Raw genomic sequence first — 20,453 nt, forward strand, 5'->3', positions numbered from 1 at the left:
CATTCTTAGATATAGACTAGGGCTTCCCTAGTGGCTCAGCTGGTAAAGAATCTGCCTACAATGCAGGAGACCTGGGTTTGATCTCTGTGTTGAGAAGATCCCCTGGAGAAGGGAATGGCTACCCATCCCAGGATTCTGGCCTGGAGAATCCCATGGACTGTATAGTCCATGGGCTCACAAAGAGCTGGACACAACTGAGCAACTTCACTTTCTTTCTTTCTAGATATAGACTAGAAGAAAATTACTGGAAGAAATTTAGTTTCATAAGCTCATTGAGTGTTCTGGGTTCCTTCCTTTTGTGTCTTTTCTAAGGCTTTTATTCTCATTTAGAACAGCTAATATTTTTCTTTCTCAGTAAATTCTCTGAAAGAAAATAAACTGCCTTTCACTAGAAACTGCAAGCACAAAACCATGTAAAATTAAATACAGTATGAAATACTTTTGAAACTTCCATACCGGAACAGTTGGTTTATTTAATGCTTTTTGAGAAATAGTTACATTGTCTTTGCCTTGAAGCATATACACTGTGAGATATACATGTGCATCTAAAATATTTCAAAACCATTGATAAACATGTACTGGGGATTAGAAGAGGAGGTTTTTCAAATTGGAAATGTACATTAGCAGTAGATCTTTTCAGGAAGCATTTGCTTGAAAATGTGTTTGCTGATCAGTTCTCCACTGACTCCCATGTACATTTGAACCTGGGGTCTGGTTTTGAGGATTTTATGGAATGTTGTAATTTGCCACCAGTTCTCGCCTGCAGGCAGCTTTTTCTCAACCGCTGCTCTCTTGACCTAAGGAGACAATAGGAGAGGATCCCTCAATTTCCTTCTGATTACTTGGTGGCAGAAATTCATTTCTAGGGTCAACTGGGGCTGACCTCCAATTTGGCTCACGCTGCTTATTTAACTTATATGCAGAGTACATCATGAGAAACGCCGGGCTAGAAGAAGCACAAGCTGGAATCAAGATTGCCAGGAGAAATATCAATAATCTCAGATATGCCGATGACACCACCCTTATGGCAGAAAGTGAAGAGGAACTAAAAAGCCTCTTGATGAAAGTGAAAGAGGAGAGTGAAAAAGTTGGCTTAAAGCTCAACATTCAGAAAACTAAGATCATGGCATCTGGTCCCATCACCTCATGGGAAATAGATGGGGAGACAGTGGAAACAGTGTCAGACTTTATTTTTTGGGGCTCCAAAATCACTGCAGATGGTGTCTGCAGCCATGAAATTAAAAGATGCTTACTCCTTGGAAGGAAAGTTATGACCAACCTAGATAGCATATTAAAAAGCAGAGACATTACTTTGCCAACAAAGGTCTGTCTGGTCAAGGCTATGGTTTTTCCAGTGGTCATGTATGGATGTGAGAGTTGGACTGTGAAGAAAGCTGAGTGCCGAAAAATTGATGCTTTTGAACTGTGGTGTTGGAGAAGACTCTTGAGAGCCCCTTGGACTGCAAGGAGATCCAACCAGTCCATCCTGAAGGAGATCAGTCCTGGGTGTTCATTGGAAGGACTGATGTTGAAGCTGAAACTCCAATACTTTGGCCACCTCACGCGAAGAGTTGACTCATTGGAAAAGACCGTGATGTAGGGAGGGGTTGGGGGCAGGAGGAGAAGGGGGCGACAGAGGATGAGATGGCTGGATGGCATCACCAACTTGATGGGCATGAGTTTGAGTAAACTCTGGGAGTTGGTGATGGACAGGGAGGCATGGCGTCCCGTGATTCACGGGGTCGCAAAGAGTCGGACACGACTGAGCAACTGAACTGAACTGAATAGGACAGTGTTTAGAAGAGTGAGAAGGTAGGACATGGCAAAAGTCAGGATTTGGGGGGGAACAGCTAGCTGGAAGCACTTGTATTGCCTTCTACTTACCTCATTGATGAAGGAAGGGTCCCCCTCCTTAATTAATATGAGATGGCCAAACACATGATGGGCAGATGAGACAGCAGTTTATATTAGTCACACACACTCAGTCCAGGGAAAGAAGACACTGCATGCCATGCAGGGCCACACAGGGGTCCACTTGGAAGCAGAGTGAACCAGTAGGGCTGTGACAGGCAGGCTTTGTACTGACAAGAGGGCTAGGTGACCCCTGGTTCTCTTGGAGGATGTGATTGACTTTTTTGATAATTTCACTGGACTGTAGGGAAGAGAAACCAGTTGGGTTGAAGATAAGGTGGGATGGAGCTGGTCTGGCTGATAGGGAAGCTGGTCTGGGAGGGATCTTTTCCTGCTGGGTAGGGTGGGGGTCTTATCTGGCAAGTGCCGAACACACCTGTAGACCTTTAGGACCCCAGGAGGCTCCAAGATGTCAAGGCAGCACATGGAATTTTAGCCCTTACAATATAGTTCTCATGATCGAAAGTTTACCGAGGGAGGAGGCAGGAGCAAGTAGGACCTCAGGCAGGTGCGGAGGAAGGTACTGTTGAGCCAGGGTTGGCGCCACTGCAGGTCTCTGGACCACTACGGAGATGAGGTCTGCTGACTATACCAAAGGAAAAGCAGGGAGTACTGGGGTTTCTACCCATATATGATGTAGACTGAGTCAAGGGGCCACAAAGCAGGTGTCTGCTGTGCAGAGCAGGAGAGGTGGTAGTTGAGGGAATGCAGAAGCTGGCATGTCTGGCTTCCATTTAGTCTCTTCATACTTCTGTTTCCTCATGAGTTGTATAATAGTAACTGTCTCATGAGGTGGTTGAAACATTAAATGAGATAATAATACCTTTGACCCCTTTAAAAATATTAAGTATTAATTTTGATTGGTCACAGGAGTACACTTCAACCAGTTTCTGAGGGTGAGCTTTAGTGGCCGGTACTAGCCTAAATTGATAGTCATATTGGAGGGCGATGTGGTATCATCAGATCTCCTAAACCATGTTGGAGTTTCTTTATTTCCCTTTATGAAGTGTTGAGTTAACACACTGTAAATGGTTACTTAGAAGCTTTACATTTAGAAGAATACTAAAGTGTATTTTAAATAATGACCATGTAGAGATTCTTCTAAGAGTATTTCAAAAGCAAAACACAGTGCCTATTATATAAAAGGTATCCAATAAATGTTTATTGAATAGCCTTTGAAAAATGAGACATTATCACTATCAAATTACAGAAATTCTCCCTTGCTTCATCTGTAAGCTTTACAGGTAAATTGATCAAAAGATTATAGTACAGTGTGTAGAGGTTTTGCTCTAGGGTATTCATGTAAAAGGTACTTTGGTATTGTATTCTGTTTGGAAGAAGGAAGTTTGTCTTCAAGTTCATCCATGGTTGGTAGCAGTAGAGAATAAAGAGGTAGAAATAAAATAATTATTTGTTGTAAGTGGGGGCATTTTACATGGACTAAATGTATTTATTTTCTCATTAGACCCTACTCCATCTCTATATATAACTTTCCATCTAATTATTCTGCTGAAATAAATTGCAAAAACATGGAGAAGAGAGCTTGCTTACATGCCTCTGTAATTCCTATTATGCCTAGCATATGGTTTTTTAAAAATACAGGATATGTTCAATCAATATTTCTAAGTTGATTAGTTTTCACTGAACCACCAATAATTCTCAATAATGTTTGTGATTTTCCCCTCATAAGACAGATTGTTTTAGAGATTCCAAGTGAATGAATGGACCAAGTAAACTCTGAGATCCTTTTAGTGCTACTCTGTGATCAAATCAATCAAGGAGAAAGCTTGGTTAAGAAGAAAAAGAAGTTCTGGAAAAACCTAGGGATTTTGGACTTCTGTGTGGTCCAGTGGTTGAGAGTCCGCCTGCCAATGCAGGGGATGTGGGTATGATCCCTGGTCTGGGAAGATCCCACATACCATGGGGCAGCTGGGCCCATGTGTCACAACTACTGAAGCCCTTGCACCCTAGAGCTCATGCAACGAGAAGCCACTTCAATGAGAAGCCCACGACAGCAACTAGAGAGTAGCCCCCGCTTGGGGCAACTAGAGAAAGCCAGTGCACAGCAACAAAGACCCAGCACAGCCAAAATCAAATAAATATTAAAAAAGGGAAAACCTAGGGACTTATTAGCCTTAATATTAACATATAAGGACTTAACATATAAGTAACATATTTTACTGAGTGTAAACCAATAGGTTCTTTGTTATGGCATGGAGTGGTTGAGGAGAGCCCATGGTTAGTAGCAAACATTCTGGATTTCAAGGCCTGGGTTTGATTTCTGGTTCTACCATTTAATAGGAATGTTGGCCTTGGGCAAATCACTTCACCTCTCTGAGCCTGTTACCTCATCGGTAAAAGAGTGATAATAGTGGTAACTACTTTATAGGGTTGTTATAAAGATTAAATGAAGGACTTAGTACCCTTAAAAAGCACGTAGAATATTGTTTGGCATCTAAGCACAGTACACATTCTCATGGTTATTCTTTTTTTTCTTGTAGGTAGAGCTGACTTCCAAGCAATCTTTCCACACTTGGTGGCTAAGGAAGAAGATTCATGGGGCTAGTATCCACCCTTCCCCCATCAGGATACATATATAAAGTTTTGCTTGAAGTCCTTGAATTAAGCTATTTTTTTTTATTCTCATTTATTAAGAAAGCATCTTAAAAAATATCTAGTATTCGTGGAATTGATGTCAAAAGCCAAGTAAGCACTATCTCCCTGAAGAAGTATCTCAGACGTTGCCCTGGGATGGTTTAGAGCAAGCGATCTGCTGAAAGCTCTGCCTTTGATATCACTGGTCATTAAAAGTCTCATGACACTTAACTAAGACAACATTATTCATCTCTATTTCTTGGCAAAAGTTCAAATATGAGAATAAATTCCTTTTAAGTGGTTAGAGCATTTATAGTTCCCCTGGCCTGATGCTTTTAAGTAGTTTTGTTTTACTGGAGGAGGACTTTCTTCAGGTGCCTATAGAAGATGAAACACTCTTATCATTCACAGGCTTAGTGTTGAGTCAATCACATTTCAGAAATACACCCGGTCCTTTGGCTTTTGGTTTCTAATGCATCCCTTTTGTAAATTGACAAAATTCCATTGCCATTTTAAAATCGTTTCAAGTCTTCATTTTCATCTCTTGCTTATGAGAAACTCTTCTGAGCACTTTGCCTTACAAATCTTTGAGAAATGATTTTAAAATTAGAGAAGTGGTAAAGCTCAGAACGGCCTTTATAGATAAAAAGTATGGAAGCAAAATATGATGCTAACGGATAATAAGAGAAGAAACTGGATTTTACTGTCAAAGCAAGGACGTTATACTGTTTACATGTAATTCTTATGACTTCTAAATTCTTTCAGAAAATCGTAATACTAACTAAAAATATTCCAAAGTGGCAACATAAAACAATTGTTGAAAAGTAGCTTCTCCAGTACACTCGTTTAAAACTAAGTGCTATCGAGCCTCACAATTGAGATCTTTAAGTATAATTTTTTAAAAATTTTGTATTGTGCCCAGATACCATTTCATGCAATTTAAACACAAATTCCTATGCACTGAAGACCTTGATTTATAGAGAAGTATTTCATCTTAGTTCTAGTTGGTATTTCTCATATCTTGTCTTCTCTGAGCTCTTCTTTTCATCAGACTGCTGGTCCCAGGAATGGATGGGGAGAGGTAGGTAGGGTTTCCTCCAGGCAACGCCACTCTGGGCTTTCTCCAGCCAGGGCCGCGTGGACCGCGGCTCAGCAGCCGGGCGGGTGCGGCCCGTGGCATCGCGCGGGGGCGTGGCTTAGCCACGGGGCGGGGCCTGTCCGCGGAGCGCGACCCGCGGGCTAGTCTCAGGTTGGCAGCTGGCAGTGCAGCCCGCGGCGACGGCCAGAGCCGAATGCTCGCGGACTCCGCGCGGCTCCTGCCGTTGTCCTCGCTCGCGCCGCGCCATCTCGCTCTCGCAGGAGAGGGAGACCCGGCGGCGCTCTGCCCGAGAACACCGCGGTCTGTCTCGGGGCACCTTAGGAGAAGGTGAAGCCGGGGTCCCAGAGCGGCTGGACTCCCGCCCGCCGCCGGATCGCACCGCCGAGCCTTTTCCAACGCCTGCAGCGCGGGGCGCGCGGGGAGAGTGGGTTCCACGGCGAGGGAAGGAGTGACCGGGACACCGAGGATGGACGCGCAGACCTGGCGCGTGGGCTCTCGCTGTCTCCTCCTGCTGGCTCTCGTGGGGTCTATCCGAAGCGAGGGCGTGCAGAGCTGCGAAGAAGTTCGGAAACTTTTCCAGGGGCGCCTGGTGGGACCTGTCAAGGGGCTGCCGGATTCGCCGCGGGCAGGTAAGGCGCGGACCGTGGGCGCAGGGCTGGGAGCCTGGGCACGGGCTGGGGCGCCCGGAGCGTGGACCCTGCACTGCTCAAGCTCTCGGAATGGCCTTTCCTGGGGGGAAGCTGACCTCTCAGGTCCTCCGACCGCACAGGGTGCCTCCCGGAGAAGGGCGGTGTGACCATCCCGAGGGCAGCGCGGCTCCGGGAGCTCCAGGACTCCGCCTGCCGCTGAGCCGAGCTCCGGACTTTCGCTTCCCGCCGGGCTCCCTTAGTCTCACTGACGCGTTGCAAGAGGCCAGCAGAGCTGACAGCGGGGGACAGCGCTGCCTGACCGCTCTTCTGTTACGAGTGGGAACTTCCCTAGTGCCCCGCCGGGGGGCCTCGGTTTGCTGCTTTCTCCCACGGTGGATGGAGTTGGGTTGGTGGCTCCAAGTTTGATACTAACAACGCAAACCTGCATTATCCTCCTTTGCTGGAGAATGGGGTGCTGACCAGGGCGGCCGCTCTCCTCTGTTCTGAGGACCCGGACCCCGTGCACCGACCCTGGTGTAACTCTGAGCCCCCCTCTTTACGCCCGGGCATCCAGTCCCTCCTTGCAGGAACCAACTCTCTGTGCCTCTCGGAACCACTGCGTAGTTGCAACGCCTGAACGATGTGCTGGCAACAGGCAATCAAACAGGGTGCACTGGGGAGCCACTTAACACGGGCGAGATCTACCAGACAGAGACTGGAGAGGCAGGAATACAGTGAATGCGGCCAGTGTTGATTCTGCTGCTCGCGTGCGCCTGCACCCTTATCCGCTATTCGGCGCTCCCTCCGTGCTTCTGCGGGCGGATTTCCAGTAACATTCGATCTGCAAGAATAGACCTTAGTTGTTAAACGCAACAGCAGGTGTCAGGAGTTAAGATCTTATTGGAGCAGTGCACCTAATTACGAGGCTAATTGCCAAATGCTGTGAGCTTATTGGCTGGACAGTTTATTTGTGGAGGATGCTTGGGTCTAAATCTGTTCTCTTTGCCTATATGTAGGGTGAGACTTGCCGCTAGCACTGGGGAGCCGTAGCTCTTTCGCTTGATTTCTTTGCTGCTTATCAACTCCGTTCTAGAGTCATCCCACAAGGAAAATCTGAGCAGTTGGGCACGGTGAATCCATTTTAGCTTACATGACTAGTTTTTTAAACAAACACACAAATATGTATTTGGATACCTGTTCGGTACTAGGCACTTTTACTAGTTGAAACAGCATAGATGCTCTCAGCTTAGGGCAGTTCTGTCCTCAAAGGATACCACCCCTTTGTAAACCGGTCGTTTTATTTCAGTGCATTCGTTTCATTAAAAAACAAAACGAAACGAAACCTCACTAGACAGTAGCCAAAGCAGCTTAAGTGACTGTGTGTTGGGGCGGCGGGGGTGGGGGCGTGGCATTTCATTGGGCGTGAAATCCTCAGCTGAATTACTAGATTTTGCCCCCCATCCCATAATTTTGGCTGATATGTTCACAAATGTGGACAGTTAAGGACTTGATTTCTCTACCCCTCTCGTATCTCGGTGTTTCTGGTACCTGCTAAATGTAATACAGTGACTAGAAGGTATTGCAATTCTAGAACCCTGTGTGTGTTTCATCTCTTTAGAAGAAGAACTTTGCAGAGTATCAGTCACTGTCATAACATTCTACTGAAACTGAAGCTGGGCCCTGCAGAGAAGGAAATCGTTGTACTTATTTGTGTTTGATACACAGGGCACAAAAAAGAGCCAGGATGGCAGGCATCTTCTTTTCTAAGACATTCTGGTTTGTTTCTGCATTGTTAGTACTTTTCTTTATCTGTGACTTAAGGCGATGGTGGGGTCATAGCAGTGCCTACTGAGGGGGTCATGCAGGGCTGAACTCTTAGGGACATCAGTGGTGCTGCTGAAAAGAAGTGCTGAATTCCTTTGACATTTGCAATAAGAAAAAGTCACATGAAAGTATTATTCTGAATCAGAATCACCCAATAACAAACACTCACATCTGAATTTGATATAATTTTGAATTTTTTGTTTTTCTATTATTGATTATTTTTTATTTGAATAATTACATTAAACTGTTTCTTTAAACATCAATGTCTCTTATCTTTCCACTAAATTTTTTTTCATTCCCCCATTTGAGTGAATTACACATACCACATGACTCATAAATGCTTTTCTTTATTTTTGTATTTATATATGATCTATAACATTTAATTTGATTGAGAATAGTAGTTGAACCTTATTTTCTAAAATTACCCTCAATGTCAAGAGAAAACATAGTTAATATCTACATAGTCATTATCACATAAGAATAGAAATATTAATATTCTTGTTAGCAAGTACATGTGTTTAGCACATAGACTTTCATTGACTAAAGCTAGTTCATTTAAATTTGATATTTGTTTTCCTTGAAAGTTAATTTTTTTTTAGTGCTTTCTTGCATTTCTTGTCTACAAGTGGTTAATTCCTGAGATGCCTGGCCAAAATGCCATTTAAAAAATATAAGCAGGCAGAATAAGTTCTTACCATTTCATCCTGTATTTGTGACTTTTAAATCTTCTGAAAGCTATGTTACCCAATTTGAAATTACTAAAAGGGTGAGAACAGCTATTTAAGCTCTTTCTCAGATTCCACTCACCTTTGTTCTCTACCCTGCTCCAATTCTTTTAAGCCTATTGAGCTCCTAAGGATGTTTGGATGAGAAATGTAAAAAAGGAGAGAAGGTGTAAATGTGATTAGAATTACAGATTTCCCTGTGTTCTGATTTTATTTCCTAAGTAGTAGTCAAGGTGCCCTTTGCTCTTGTTTATTTTGTTCAGAAAAGAACTATTAGTGAAAGTGTCTTTTAAAGGTCCTTTTATTTTTATTTTATTTATTGGGGAGGAGGGATAATGTTTTCCCATTGAAATTTCTCTTCACACAGGCATTGTTCACACATGCATTATTTTCCTTTTTTTAAAGAGGATAATTCAGAAAGGAGAAGCTTATAAAAATCCAAGGCTACCTTCAGATAATTTATATACCAACTAGTTTTTAAAATGTGGATATTACTTGATACAGAGAGTCGCTTGTGCAAGGTGACTTTTTCTTGGTAGCTTTGGCTGTAAATGGGATAGTAAAAAACTTGGTGCGGCAATATTAAATTCTAATATTATCAGACACTTTAAATAGTGCTCTATAGTTTGTTTATATTTTTTAACTGCTTTCATTATAATCCAATCTTATATCGTCTTCAAGGTCAGTATTGTTGTATACTCATGCCCAAGAGAAACAATCTACCTGGTGATCTTAGAGTTTGGAATTACAGACATTTGGATTCAAAACTAGGCCCTGGCACCTGTAGCTCTGTGACCGAGGTAAATCAGTTAGCCTTTTTGAACCTCTGTTTTCTCACCTGTAAAATGGGAATATTGGTTCTTAAAGGCTTGTTACATAGATGGAATGAAATAATACATGTATGTGAAATAACATGAATCCAGGCACATAGTAAGTGCTCAAAAATGCGTTGCTGTTATTACAGTTTTTTATTTAGTGTCCTGATTGTAACTGGACTTGACCTTTAAGGGTGAAATTTTAGTTTTGGATGTCTATAAATCAGAACTTAAAAAAAAATAACTAGTTTTTTAAAAGTCACACATGAAAAAAAAAAAGTCACCTGATTGTTTCTAAAATTGGGAAATATGTCTCTATCTGAAATGATACTTATTACATTATGGTGAAAATTTTGTTTCTTTTCACGAACTAATGGAAACTCAAAGAAACCTATCTGAGATGGTATTTATTGGATTATGGTGAATGTTTTGTTTCTTTTTGTGAACTAATGGAAACTATAAGAAAGAAAGCTATCTGAAATAGTAATGGTATTTATTAGGTTATGGGGAGTATTCTGTTTCTTTCTGTGGAGTAAGGGAAAGTCTAAGAAAGAAAACAGGCTGCACTGTGCCACTGCTCACGGTAACACCCAGAGCCACCTGGGGTATATATTCGGAGAGGCAGAGGAGTGTGGGTGAGGTGGCTTAGGCCATCACACAATTAGATGGCTGGTGGCCACAGTCACTCACTGACAGTAATCTCAAACTGGGACCCTTGCTTTTTGTGAACTAACGACCCCTTTTGCTGCCTGCGCAGCATGGTTATGGTGATCCAAAGCCATGAAAGGGACCTCCAGACTGACGCCAAGGCAGATTATTAATATCAGGATTGCCCTGTATTGAAACTTACCAGCCAAGAACCGCAAGAAACACGATGAGAGTCAAACAAACTAGGTCTTACTTGCTGCAGCAAGGGAGATTGTGGAGCTCAGGAACGGTGGGTGCCTTGGTAAGAGGCAGTTGAGAGGGACCTATTATAGGATCTGGCCTTGTGCTGGGTGATTACAAGGGTTTAAGGAAGCAGGGCAATTCAGGAATTGGGCATCTTCATAACTTACCTAGGTGTTAGGAAGATTAGGATGAGGGGAGTGGATGAGTAAAATAGATAGCTAGTGGGAACCTGCTGTATGGCCCAGGAAACTCAGCTCGGTGCTCTGTGATGACCTAGAGGGGTGAGGTAGGGGAGTGGGAGGGAGGTTCGGGAGGGAAGGGATTCGTGTATACATATAGCTGATTCACTTCACTTTACAGCAAAAACCAACACAACATTGTAAAACAACTAAACCCCAATTTAAACAAAAAGATGAGAGCAGTTGCCTTTAATGTAGAAGCAGTAGTCACGCTTGTTGGTCAGAAGAGGGGATGTTTAGTCGTTTTGTGGTTGTAGAGTGTCCTTGTGGCCAGCCTGCTGCATCACAGGTCTCGGGTGGCTTTGCCCCATTACTGCTGTCTTATTTTGAGCAGGTTGTCTCTCTTGAGTTGTAAACATCAAGGCTTAGTTCCAGTGTCAGGGGAACTTGTCGCTTTCTCCTCTGGAAAATCTAGTATGTGCCTTGATGTCTAAGAAGATGATATGTTTCTTTTTATTTTTTCTTCTTTTATTCAGTCTTCTAGTGAAGCTTAATAATGGGGAAGCGAGTATGATTTTCTACTTTAGGGCTATAGATCATGACTGTCCATCAGAGTCTGAATTGTACTAATCACATCCTCTTCCTTCATAGTCAGTTTACTAACAAATGTAAATGTTGTGTGCACCCCCGTCCCCTCTCCATCCCCCTTTATGCCAAGTGTCTAACATTCCATATTTGTGTCACTGGCCTTAAGGAGGGGTGCAGTTTAGGGAACTTGAAAATGGCATTTTATAATTATATGCTCCCCCCAACCATGATTCCTGCTTGCTAGGACTTTATAGAACATGAAATTTGGCTTGTCTGATAAGAAAACCTTCTTGGTTTATATAACATTTCTTTTTTTATTAACTAGTGTAAGACCAAGAGGAACATTTCAACAACCAGATGCTACTCCTAAACAGGCATGATTTATAAATCAGTGACCTCTTGATATAACTGTTCAAGAAACCACAAATCCATTTTGTTAAAATAGAATCATGAGAGACTTCATTCATATGCTTTGTTGAAATGTATTGCAAACATGAAATCCAGTGTACTCAGTTAACTAACAAGAGCAATTCATTTTAATAGAGTAGCCATTGTCCATATCTTCCTTTCTTTTATAAAAGCCTGACCTTCAGTTAGAAGAAAAGACAAAAGCGATTGTGCTCTCAATTCTTCTGTTTTTCAGTTTTAGAAATCTCAAATTTTATCACTTATACTGCTAAAATCATCCTTAAATAATTAGTCATTCTTCTGTGAATCACAGAAAATTAACACAGCTTTTGATTAGCCTTATCAGGTTCACATACAGCTACCATGTAAGTTGAATGTATAATGCACCTTTACAGAAAGAAAATGAGATTTTTGTATTTCATGGTTTTATGAAAGAATCTACATTCTCTTGAAAGTTTAAAATATTGAAAAGTACAAAGAAAGCAAAAATAATTATATCATGCAGAAATAACCACCAAAACCCCTTTGAATTATCTTTTTAACACCCTCATCAATCCTCTGCTTAGCACATACATAATTTTTGAGTGAGTGTAGGTTCACTTTGTCTTTCTTTGTAACAAACCTTTTCCAATGATAAATATCCTTCCAAATATATATATTTTTTAGTGACTAAGATTCTACTGTACACTTAATTGAATTCTCTATTGCTGTTGGAAATATAGGTTTCCAGTATTTGCTATTATAAAATCACATGGCTAAGGCATGAAAGGCAAATGTGCCAAACTCCTTCCTTACTCATAGCTTTGCAGTCATATCATCTGCATTCATTCAGCTTTAGTGTTTTTCAGTGTCCGCATCATTGACCTGTGGAACTGGATAATTCTTTGTTGTTGGCCATGGAGGGAGGTGTTGTCCTATGTATTATCAGGTGCTTAGAAACTTCCCTGACCTTTACCCTCCTGGATGCCAGTAGCAATGCCTTGCCCTCTCCAGTTCGGATAATCAGAGATGTCTCTCGACATTGCCAGATGACCTAGAAGCAGCAGAATCATCCTGGTTGAGAACCATTGGCATAAGAGTCCAACCTATGGATCCGTTATGCAAGCACATTATATAGCTGGTTGGTTTGCAAGCCTCAGGTCTCAGCTTCAGTGTCAGCTCTTAGAGAGGCCTTGCTCAGGTTTGGGCTTCCCTGGTGCCTCAGTGCAGGAGATGCAGGAGGCCTGGGTTCAATCCCTGGGTCAGGAAGATCCCCTGAAGGAGGAAATGGTTACCCTTTCTAGTATTCTTGACTGGAAAATCCCATGGATGGTGGAGCCTGGTGGGCTACAGTCCCTGGGGTCGCGGAGAGTCAAACACGACTGAGCACGTGGAATGCACGCACTTCCTTCTCATGGTTCATCGAACTCTATTCCCCTTTGTTTCTTTCATGGCACTTGTCTTGGTGCCGTGTTTCTTTTCTTTTTATTGTTGATCTTTTACCACTGGATTGTGTGCATGACAAGGCTAGAAAATGTCTCCTGAAGCTGGGTTTCTGGATATGAAACCTGTGCAGTCACACGGGGTCCCACACTCAGAAGGGCCCCATGCTTGGCTTAACGCTCTGCTGTGTCCATCTTGGGGTTTGAATAAAGCGTCCCGTGTTTCCCTTTTGCACTGGGCCTGCTGATTATGGATGCAGTCCAGTTGTGTATCATGTTCACTGGAGAATATCTGGTGCTCAGAACATGCCTGACACAGAATAGGAGTTGAAATGTTTGTTGAATACTTTAGTAAAGCTTCAAGTAAGTAAGTAAGTGAAAGTCAGTGAATCATGTCCGACTCTTTGTGACCCCATGGAATAGTCTGTAGAATTCTCCAGGTCAGAATACTGGAGTGGGGAGCCTTTCCCTTCTCCAGGGTATCTTCCCAACCTAGGGATCAAACCCAGGTCTTCTGCATTGCAGGCAGATTCTTTACCAGCTGAGCCACCAGGGAAGCCCAAAGCTTCAAGGAGCTTCTTATTTAATCTTTTAAACCTCTCTGATTCTTAAGTTAAACTCTAGAAGTCAGTTCATAACATTCAAGATTCTGTTGATACAGTGATTTTTTAAAAAATGTTTTATGGTGTTATATAAATGGGTTAAAAACTGGCCCCTATGTGTTTTACTTCTTCCTAACTTGTTGGGACCATTAGTCTAAAGCCTACCAGTGCAAAATTCAAAATTTTACATATCCAATTGCTTTAAATATAGCAAAAGTAAACATATTTTTAGTCCTTTAGGGCCTGTCTGCCTTGTATACCTCACAAAGCTGAACTCATTGGCTAGCCATTCATAAACTCTGGGGCTAAACAAGATCCCAGGTTGCTGCTGCTCTTGAAGCTCTTTACTCAGAGACTTCACATCTTGTGCGAAGCAACATCACCTGGACACAGGAGTTGCTGCTGTTCAGTCGCTCAGTTGTGTCTGACTTTTCGTGACCTCAAGGACTGCAACATGCTGGGCTTCGCTGTCCTTCATCTTTCCTGGAGTTTGCTCAAACTCACGTCCATCGAGTCAGTGATGCCATCTAACCATCTCATCCTCTGTCACCCCCTTCTCTTCCTGCAATTTCCATCTCTCTGGGATTTTCCTTGCTTTCTTTCTTCCTCTTCTGGGTGGTGGTCCTACACCCCTATCTTGTTGCATCTCTTCTCATGCAACCTGTTAAAGTGGGACCCAAATAAAGCTCATTGTCATCTTGAGGCCCTTCTTTTCCTTGACCAAACCTAAAACCCTCTCTCACCACATACACATTAGTATTTAGTTATTTCCAGTATAAGGTTGGGACTCAAAGTAGCAATACCGATTTTAAATGGATGTCTTGCCTTCTGCTAAACAATAGGCTACTTGAGAGCAGGAACTGTGATTGTTTTTGTTGTTGTTGTCCTGTGATTAGGCCAAACTTAATAAGTCAATTTTGATTTTTAGAAGTAATCTCATATTTCTAGTTACTCAATAGGCTCAATTTATTGTGCTCAATTATTATTTTATGCCTGGTGTTAATAGAATGAGAAATATAGGCGGTGAAGTTTTTAAAAATATATTCTGGTCTGGGCTTAGTTGTGTTGTTGAATAAATTGTTTACATAGAGTTAATATCTTCTTATGTAACTCTGGCATAAAAAGTGACCTAATGCTTTTGTTTAAATTTAAAGACATTTTTATCTATCTTAGCTAACATTTTTGAAACAGAGTAAATGAATTGCCAAACAAATGTCTAGAAGAATTCCTTAAATGCTCTGAAAGGGAAGGAAGATTATTTAACCTCTAAGGGGTTCATTTGCAATTGATATCATCATGTAGACAGTGTGACTGATCTCTTAGAACGTTAAATGATTTATAGTTGGGAGAACGGAGAAAAATAAAGGTGACCAACTATAATTTACATCTGGCTGTGGATTAGCTGATTTGTGTTTTATTTGAATATATATTTTGCGAAATTGTTTCTTTTCACAAGAAAATTGATAGTAAGGAACTAGAAAATGACCTATTTTTTCCATCTCCTACCCTTGTTAATTCTACACTGGGAGAAAGTACAAATGACTTGACTGTGGAATTATTCCTAAGCCGGGAAGATCGTTTACTAAAGGACACTGATTTGGGGTCCAGATTCCATGTGACTAAGTTGAGTGACCACAAGCTTTCAGAAGAAGCAAGAAAATAACTGCTGTTAAATCACAAAACATGATATATGGTAGAGGTATAACTTGTCTCTAAAGTATTCTAACAGTTCTAATTTTAGAACTACTCATCTAGGCTCCAAAACTTTTTAATGATATCTTAGAAAAAAAAATTTTTTTCTGTATAAACTGTGGTTGGTTATGTATTTAGGATATTTCTTGGAATTAGTTTCAGGAAATTTTACTTAAGTAGAAGGATTACTTAAATCAGTGCTAATGAGATATGCACATTTTGATATGGTCTAGCTATTAACTTAAATATGTTTCAAATACAGTCATATTTAAAAGCTAGTAAACATTTCTTGTATTATAATTTAAATGGTTTATTGCCCTTTTTAGAGTAATGGTTTTGAATTACCCTAAAGAGGTAATTTTAGGGTAATTACCTGTGCTATGATAACTAGATTTACTTTACTTTTTAATGATTCTATATGGCAATATATGAAATGATCTTTGGTAGCTATCTTTTTAGAGCTCATAGTCTTTTCTTTTTCCTTGTCTTATAGTTTCAAGGGACTTTAGTTGGCATAAGTCCTTCAGTATAGTATTCATTTTGGGAGAAGCTAAGAACTGAGAAGAGAGTTGGATAAAAAGCATAACTAGAGTGTGACTTCATTGATCAAATGAACATAGAAATTATTTCTGGATGTTCTTATTCATTGCATATATACTCTTTAAATGGGAGACTGTCAATATTAAATTACCTGTTCAGATTTATTTGCTTTTTGAACAACTCTCTTATTTGGTAAGGTTTGGACCAAGTTACATTTTGTTCGTTTTCTTTTGATCATTGAAGCTGTCTGTGTTTAATGAGCTGAAACTGAAGTAGGTCAATAAAGTGAAGAGATTAATAGTCTGTTCTCCACCAGTCTTGGAATACATTTTACTCTGGGGGGAAAAGTCATTTCTAAAAAAGATTTTTTGATCAACTTAAAAGGTAAAGGAAATTGAAATAGCATTGACAGAGTCAAAAAGCTGAGGAATCCATGAGCTTGTCAGAGCCCTCTTTATTTATCAGGTGAAGCTACTTGGATCTGGATTTGAGGTTGTTAAATATTTAATATTTAATTTATCTTTGGACATGTCTTACAAAGAAAACAAAGAAAATGATAGGTGTGACAGAACACTGAAAAGTTGCCATGGGGTAAATAAATGGGAAATTGAGACATTTTAACTCAGAATTTGTCCCATGTTATGGTCACATATTTTAGTGAATACTAGTGAATTTAGTTCTGAAATCACTTTATCTTGACTACATCACTTATTAGCTATGTGACCTTCAGCAAACAACTCAACTTCTCAAGGATAGTATATAGTCTGTTCCTTTTCACTTTCGTGTTCCCCTCCTGGCTCAGTGGTAAAGAACTCACCTGCCAATGCAGGAGATGCAGGTTCGATCCCTGGGTTGGGAAGATACCCTAAAGAAGGAGATGGCACCCTCTCCAGTATTCTTGCCTGGGAAATTGCGTGAACAGAGGAGCCTGGTGGGCTACAGTCCCTGGGGTCACAAAAGAGTTGGACAGGACTTAGCGACTAAACAACAACTTTTCAGTAGTTGAGAACCACATGGTATGGTGTCAAAGCTTTGTAAACTATAACATAATCCACAGTAATGTAATTAATTCCATTACAATTGTAATTCTTAGATACATTTAAAAAATTCTTTATATGAGATCAGGGAGCAGGCAAAGTAGAAATTCTTTTCCTTCATGCTAATAAAATGCTAAACTTTCAGATAATTTCTCCCATCATTCACTCTCAAAGTATTGATCCTATACTCACAGAAACATAGTCTATCTTTTCATTCTTGTTTAGTTAATACATTAATTTATTATTTATAGTTTAATTCTGTGGTAGAATCAAATTTGTTTATTCATATTGCTACTGCTACTGCTAAGTCACTTCAGTCGTGTCTGACTCTGTGCGACCCCGTCCCTGGGATTCTCAAGGCAAGAACACTGGAGTGGGTTGCCATTTCCTTCTCCAGTGCATAAAAGTGAAAAGTGAAAGTGAAGTCGCTCAGTCTTGTCTGACTCTCCCGGACCCCATGGACTGCAGCCTACCAGGCTCCTCCATTCATGGGATTTTCCAGGCAAGAGTATTGGAGTTTATTCATATTACATAGTTTAAAAACCAAAGACTGATCTTTTATAAAATGATGTCACTGAAATTAATTCTATTAAGATCAAGAGGGAGGTGCATTGCCTGGAAACATGCTGATGAAATGCTGTCACAGAGAGGCTCTACAGCCTGTGATTGACATGGGGTCATTGTTGATGTTCAGTTGCTAAGTTCCATCTGACTGTGACCCCATGGACTGCAGCATGCTAGGCTTTCCTGTCCTTCACTATCTCCCAGAGTTTACTCAAACTCATGTTGATTGAGTCATTGATGCCATCCAACCATCTCATGCTCTGCCACCCCCTTCTCCTCCTGCCCTCCATCTTTAAAGCATCAGCGTCTTTTCTAATGAGTGGCAGTTTGCATCAGGTGGCCAAAGTATTGGAGCTTCAGCTTCAGTATCAGTCCTTCTAGTGAATATTCAGGGTTGATTTCCTTTAGGATTGATTAGTTTGCTCCCCTTGCTAACCAAGGGACTCTCGAGAGTCTTCTCCAGCACCACAGTTCAGAACATCCGGGGAGTAGGAGTTAGTTCTCGACTGCTTGGAGTCACGTGCTTACATGTTGTGGTGCTGCTGGGTGGTCTGTGTGTGTCTCCTGTGTTGGGGCTGAGAACGTTTTTCCCATAGAAAAGATACAAAGGTGAAGCATGCTGGGAAGTCTCTGCTTGCTCCTTTAGAGGGACTTTTCACCTTGCTCTGTTCCTGGACGACATCAATGGCAGCCCGTGGGAAGCAGTGGCTGGAGAAGACTGGGCACGTGGATTGTGGTGCATTTCAGGTCTCAGCTGATGAGGCCCCTGAAACCTAAGTCCCTTCACCTAAGCACACAGCTCCCTTCAGGTGACCTCGCAGCTCTGTGGAGTTGGCTAACTTGGGTTGGCCAAAAAGTTTGTTTGGATTGGTAAGCTGCTGCAGAACAAACTTTTTGGCCACCCCAGCACTTTCTCCTCTCATCCCCTCTGAGGTAGGAAAAACTCCTCTGCAGTTATTAGCTAGAGTGTTGCAGTATCCCTTAAAGTTTTTCTATACCCTGCCCTTTATAACAAATTTATTAGATAATTCTATTTGGGATACCAATTTATTTCCTTTCAAGATCCTTCCTGTGTGACAAAACTTTACATACATTACCTACTTAAAGCCACAGCTTTCAGAGATCATTTGATTTGTAATTAAAATGTACAGAAACATAAATCTGATCTAGAGTTGATTTATAAATGCTTTTAGAAGTTCTAATCAATGGTGGCCTCTTTATTCATATTCAGGTGTCTCGTGATCCTGTTTCGGTTCATTGTTTCTTACCCTCTCCTTTCCCTCACTCCTTTTATGAAGAACACTAATGCTGGCTAAATCTTCAGGTTTCAGTTGCAAATATAACTAAATAGATAACACCCCGAAATAAAACAATAGTTTAATCCCCACTAACTCCCGTAATTCAACCAACAACCAAATCTCATAGAATCGATGGCACAAATGTTCCCGTGATTTCTCTACCCACCACTATTGCCACCACCATGCTCTAACCTCGTACCTTCTCATGGCTGGATTATTTAATCAGCCTACATCTACACTTGGTCCTTGCCAGCTCATTTCCCAATTGATTCTCTATGAAAGTAAACGTTATCTTTATTTCTCATGTTAAATCCTTCAATGATTTCCCATCGCCTTTCTCTTAAAAAAAAAAAAAAGCAACAACAACAAAAAGGTGATTCTGTTTTAATGTGTAACTTCTGTGTAATTAAAAAAATAAACATCTCAGTGAAATAAATGGGGGAAAACTCTATGACATTTCATCTGTAATACCCAGCAACTGAAAGGTTAGCATACTTAATCATGAATGAGCTGTTACAAATTGGTTACAAAGACACTAATAAGAAAAAAGAACATAAAGAGGAAATTCAAATGATTAAATGACTAATAAGTATATATGTAGATGATTAAGTCATAACAGAGGAAAAACAATTTCTTAGAAATATCACATTGTCAAAGATTGAAAATACTGATATGTAATTCTTGTGATTGTATTAGTAGCAAATAGAGCACTCTCACCTACAAATACTGAAAAAGGAGATTGATGAAGTCTCTACATTCAGGGGGAATTTTGCATATATTACTCAAAATTTGAATTCTGTATACCTTTTGCCTACCAATTCCAATTTATAGGAAAGTGTTCTAACAAAGTAATTGGACAAATTAAAACATATACATATATGTATAATAAACTGGTTTATTGTGCTGAAAATCCACAGCTAATATAGATGCCTATTAGTGCCTATTAAATGAAAAATTATAAATAATCATGTGAACATTAAACCCAGACAGGTAAAACTATATATCTAGAGAACAAGTGATTTATGGCCCTATTGATAGGAAAAAGCAAATTTTGCCTTGACTTAAAAAAAAAATAGAAGGAACCTATTTGCATATCAATTTATGTACAAACATACCGTAAACAATATGCAAAAAATATCATTAATAGTAAATAACATTGGAAGGTAGGGTTAGGATGAGAAGTTTATTTATTTATTTATTTATTTTTTAGGATGAGAAGTTTAGAAGTAAAAATGTACTTTACAAATTTCTGTGTCCTTTAAATTCTTGGAAGAGATTTTTTTTCAGTGATACAGATTTTTAATTTACCCCATGGTTAGTAATATTTGCGAATGTATGTGACTCACATTTATGGGAACATTGAGATGAAGCTTTGCAATTCCATGATCTGAGTATCTCTGTGTAATAATGACTTCAGGGTTCCTGGGTTCAGCCAATGACAGCAATGAAAACAGGCGGTCCCATTGCTCTCTATCTTAATGATCTTGATTTCTTTGGTATAGCTTATCATACCCTTCATGATCTGGCTTCTTCTTCTTTAGCTTCATATGCTCTTTATTCTCTCCATTTGAAAAGGTTGGTTTTTGATCCTGAGCTACCATAAGTAATGTTGTTCCTCATTGGTTATTTCTGGAA

The 20,453-nt window shown here is 40.6% G+C and overlaps 1 protein-coding gene across 1 annotated transcript in view; it reads left to right on the top strand.

Moving 5' to 3' along the window:
• Window positions 1–6,071: 6,071 nt before the first annotated feature.
• GPC5 (glypican 5) overlaps window positions 6,072–20,453 on the top strand; it is a 790,871-nt gene continuing 776,489 nt past the window's right edge. Inside the window, exon 1 of the mRNA XM_061133190.1 lies at window positions 6,072–6,234. Coding sequence (XP_060989173.1) covers window positions 6,072–6,234 — 163 coding nt within the window. The remainder of the gene's footprint in view (window positions 6,235–20,453) is intronic.

The sequence above is a fragment of the Dama dama genome, chromosome 30, assembly GCF_033118175.1.
Source record: "Dama dama isolate Ldn47 chromosome 30, ASM3311817v1, whole genome shotgun sequence".
NCBI classification, from domain to species: Eukaryota; Metazoa; Chordata; class Mammalia; order Artiodactyla; family Cervidae; genus Dama; species Dama dama.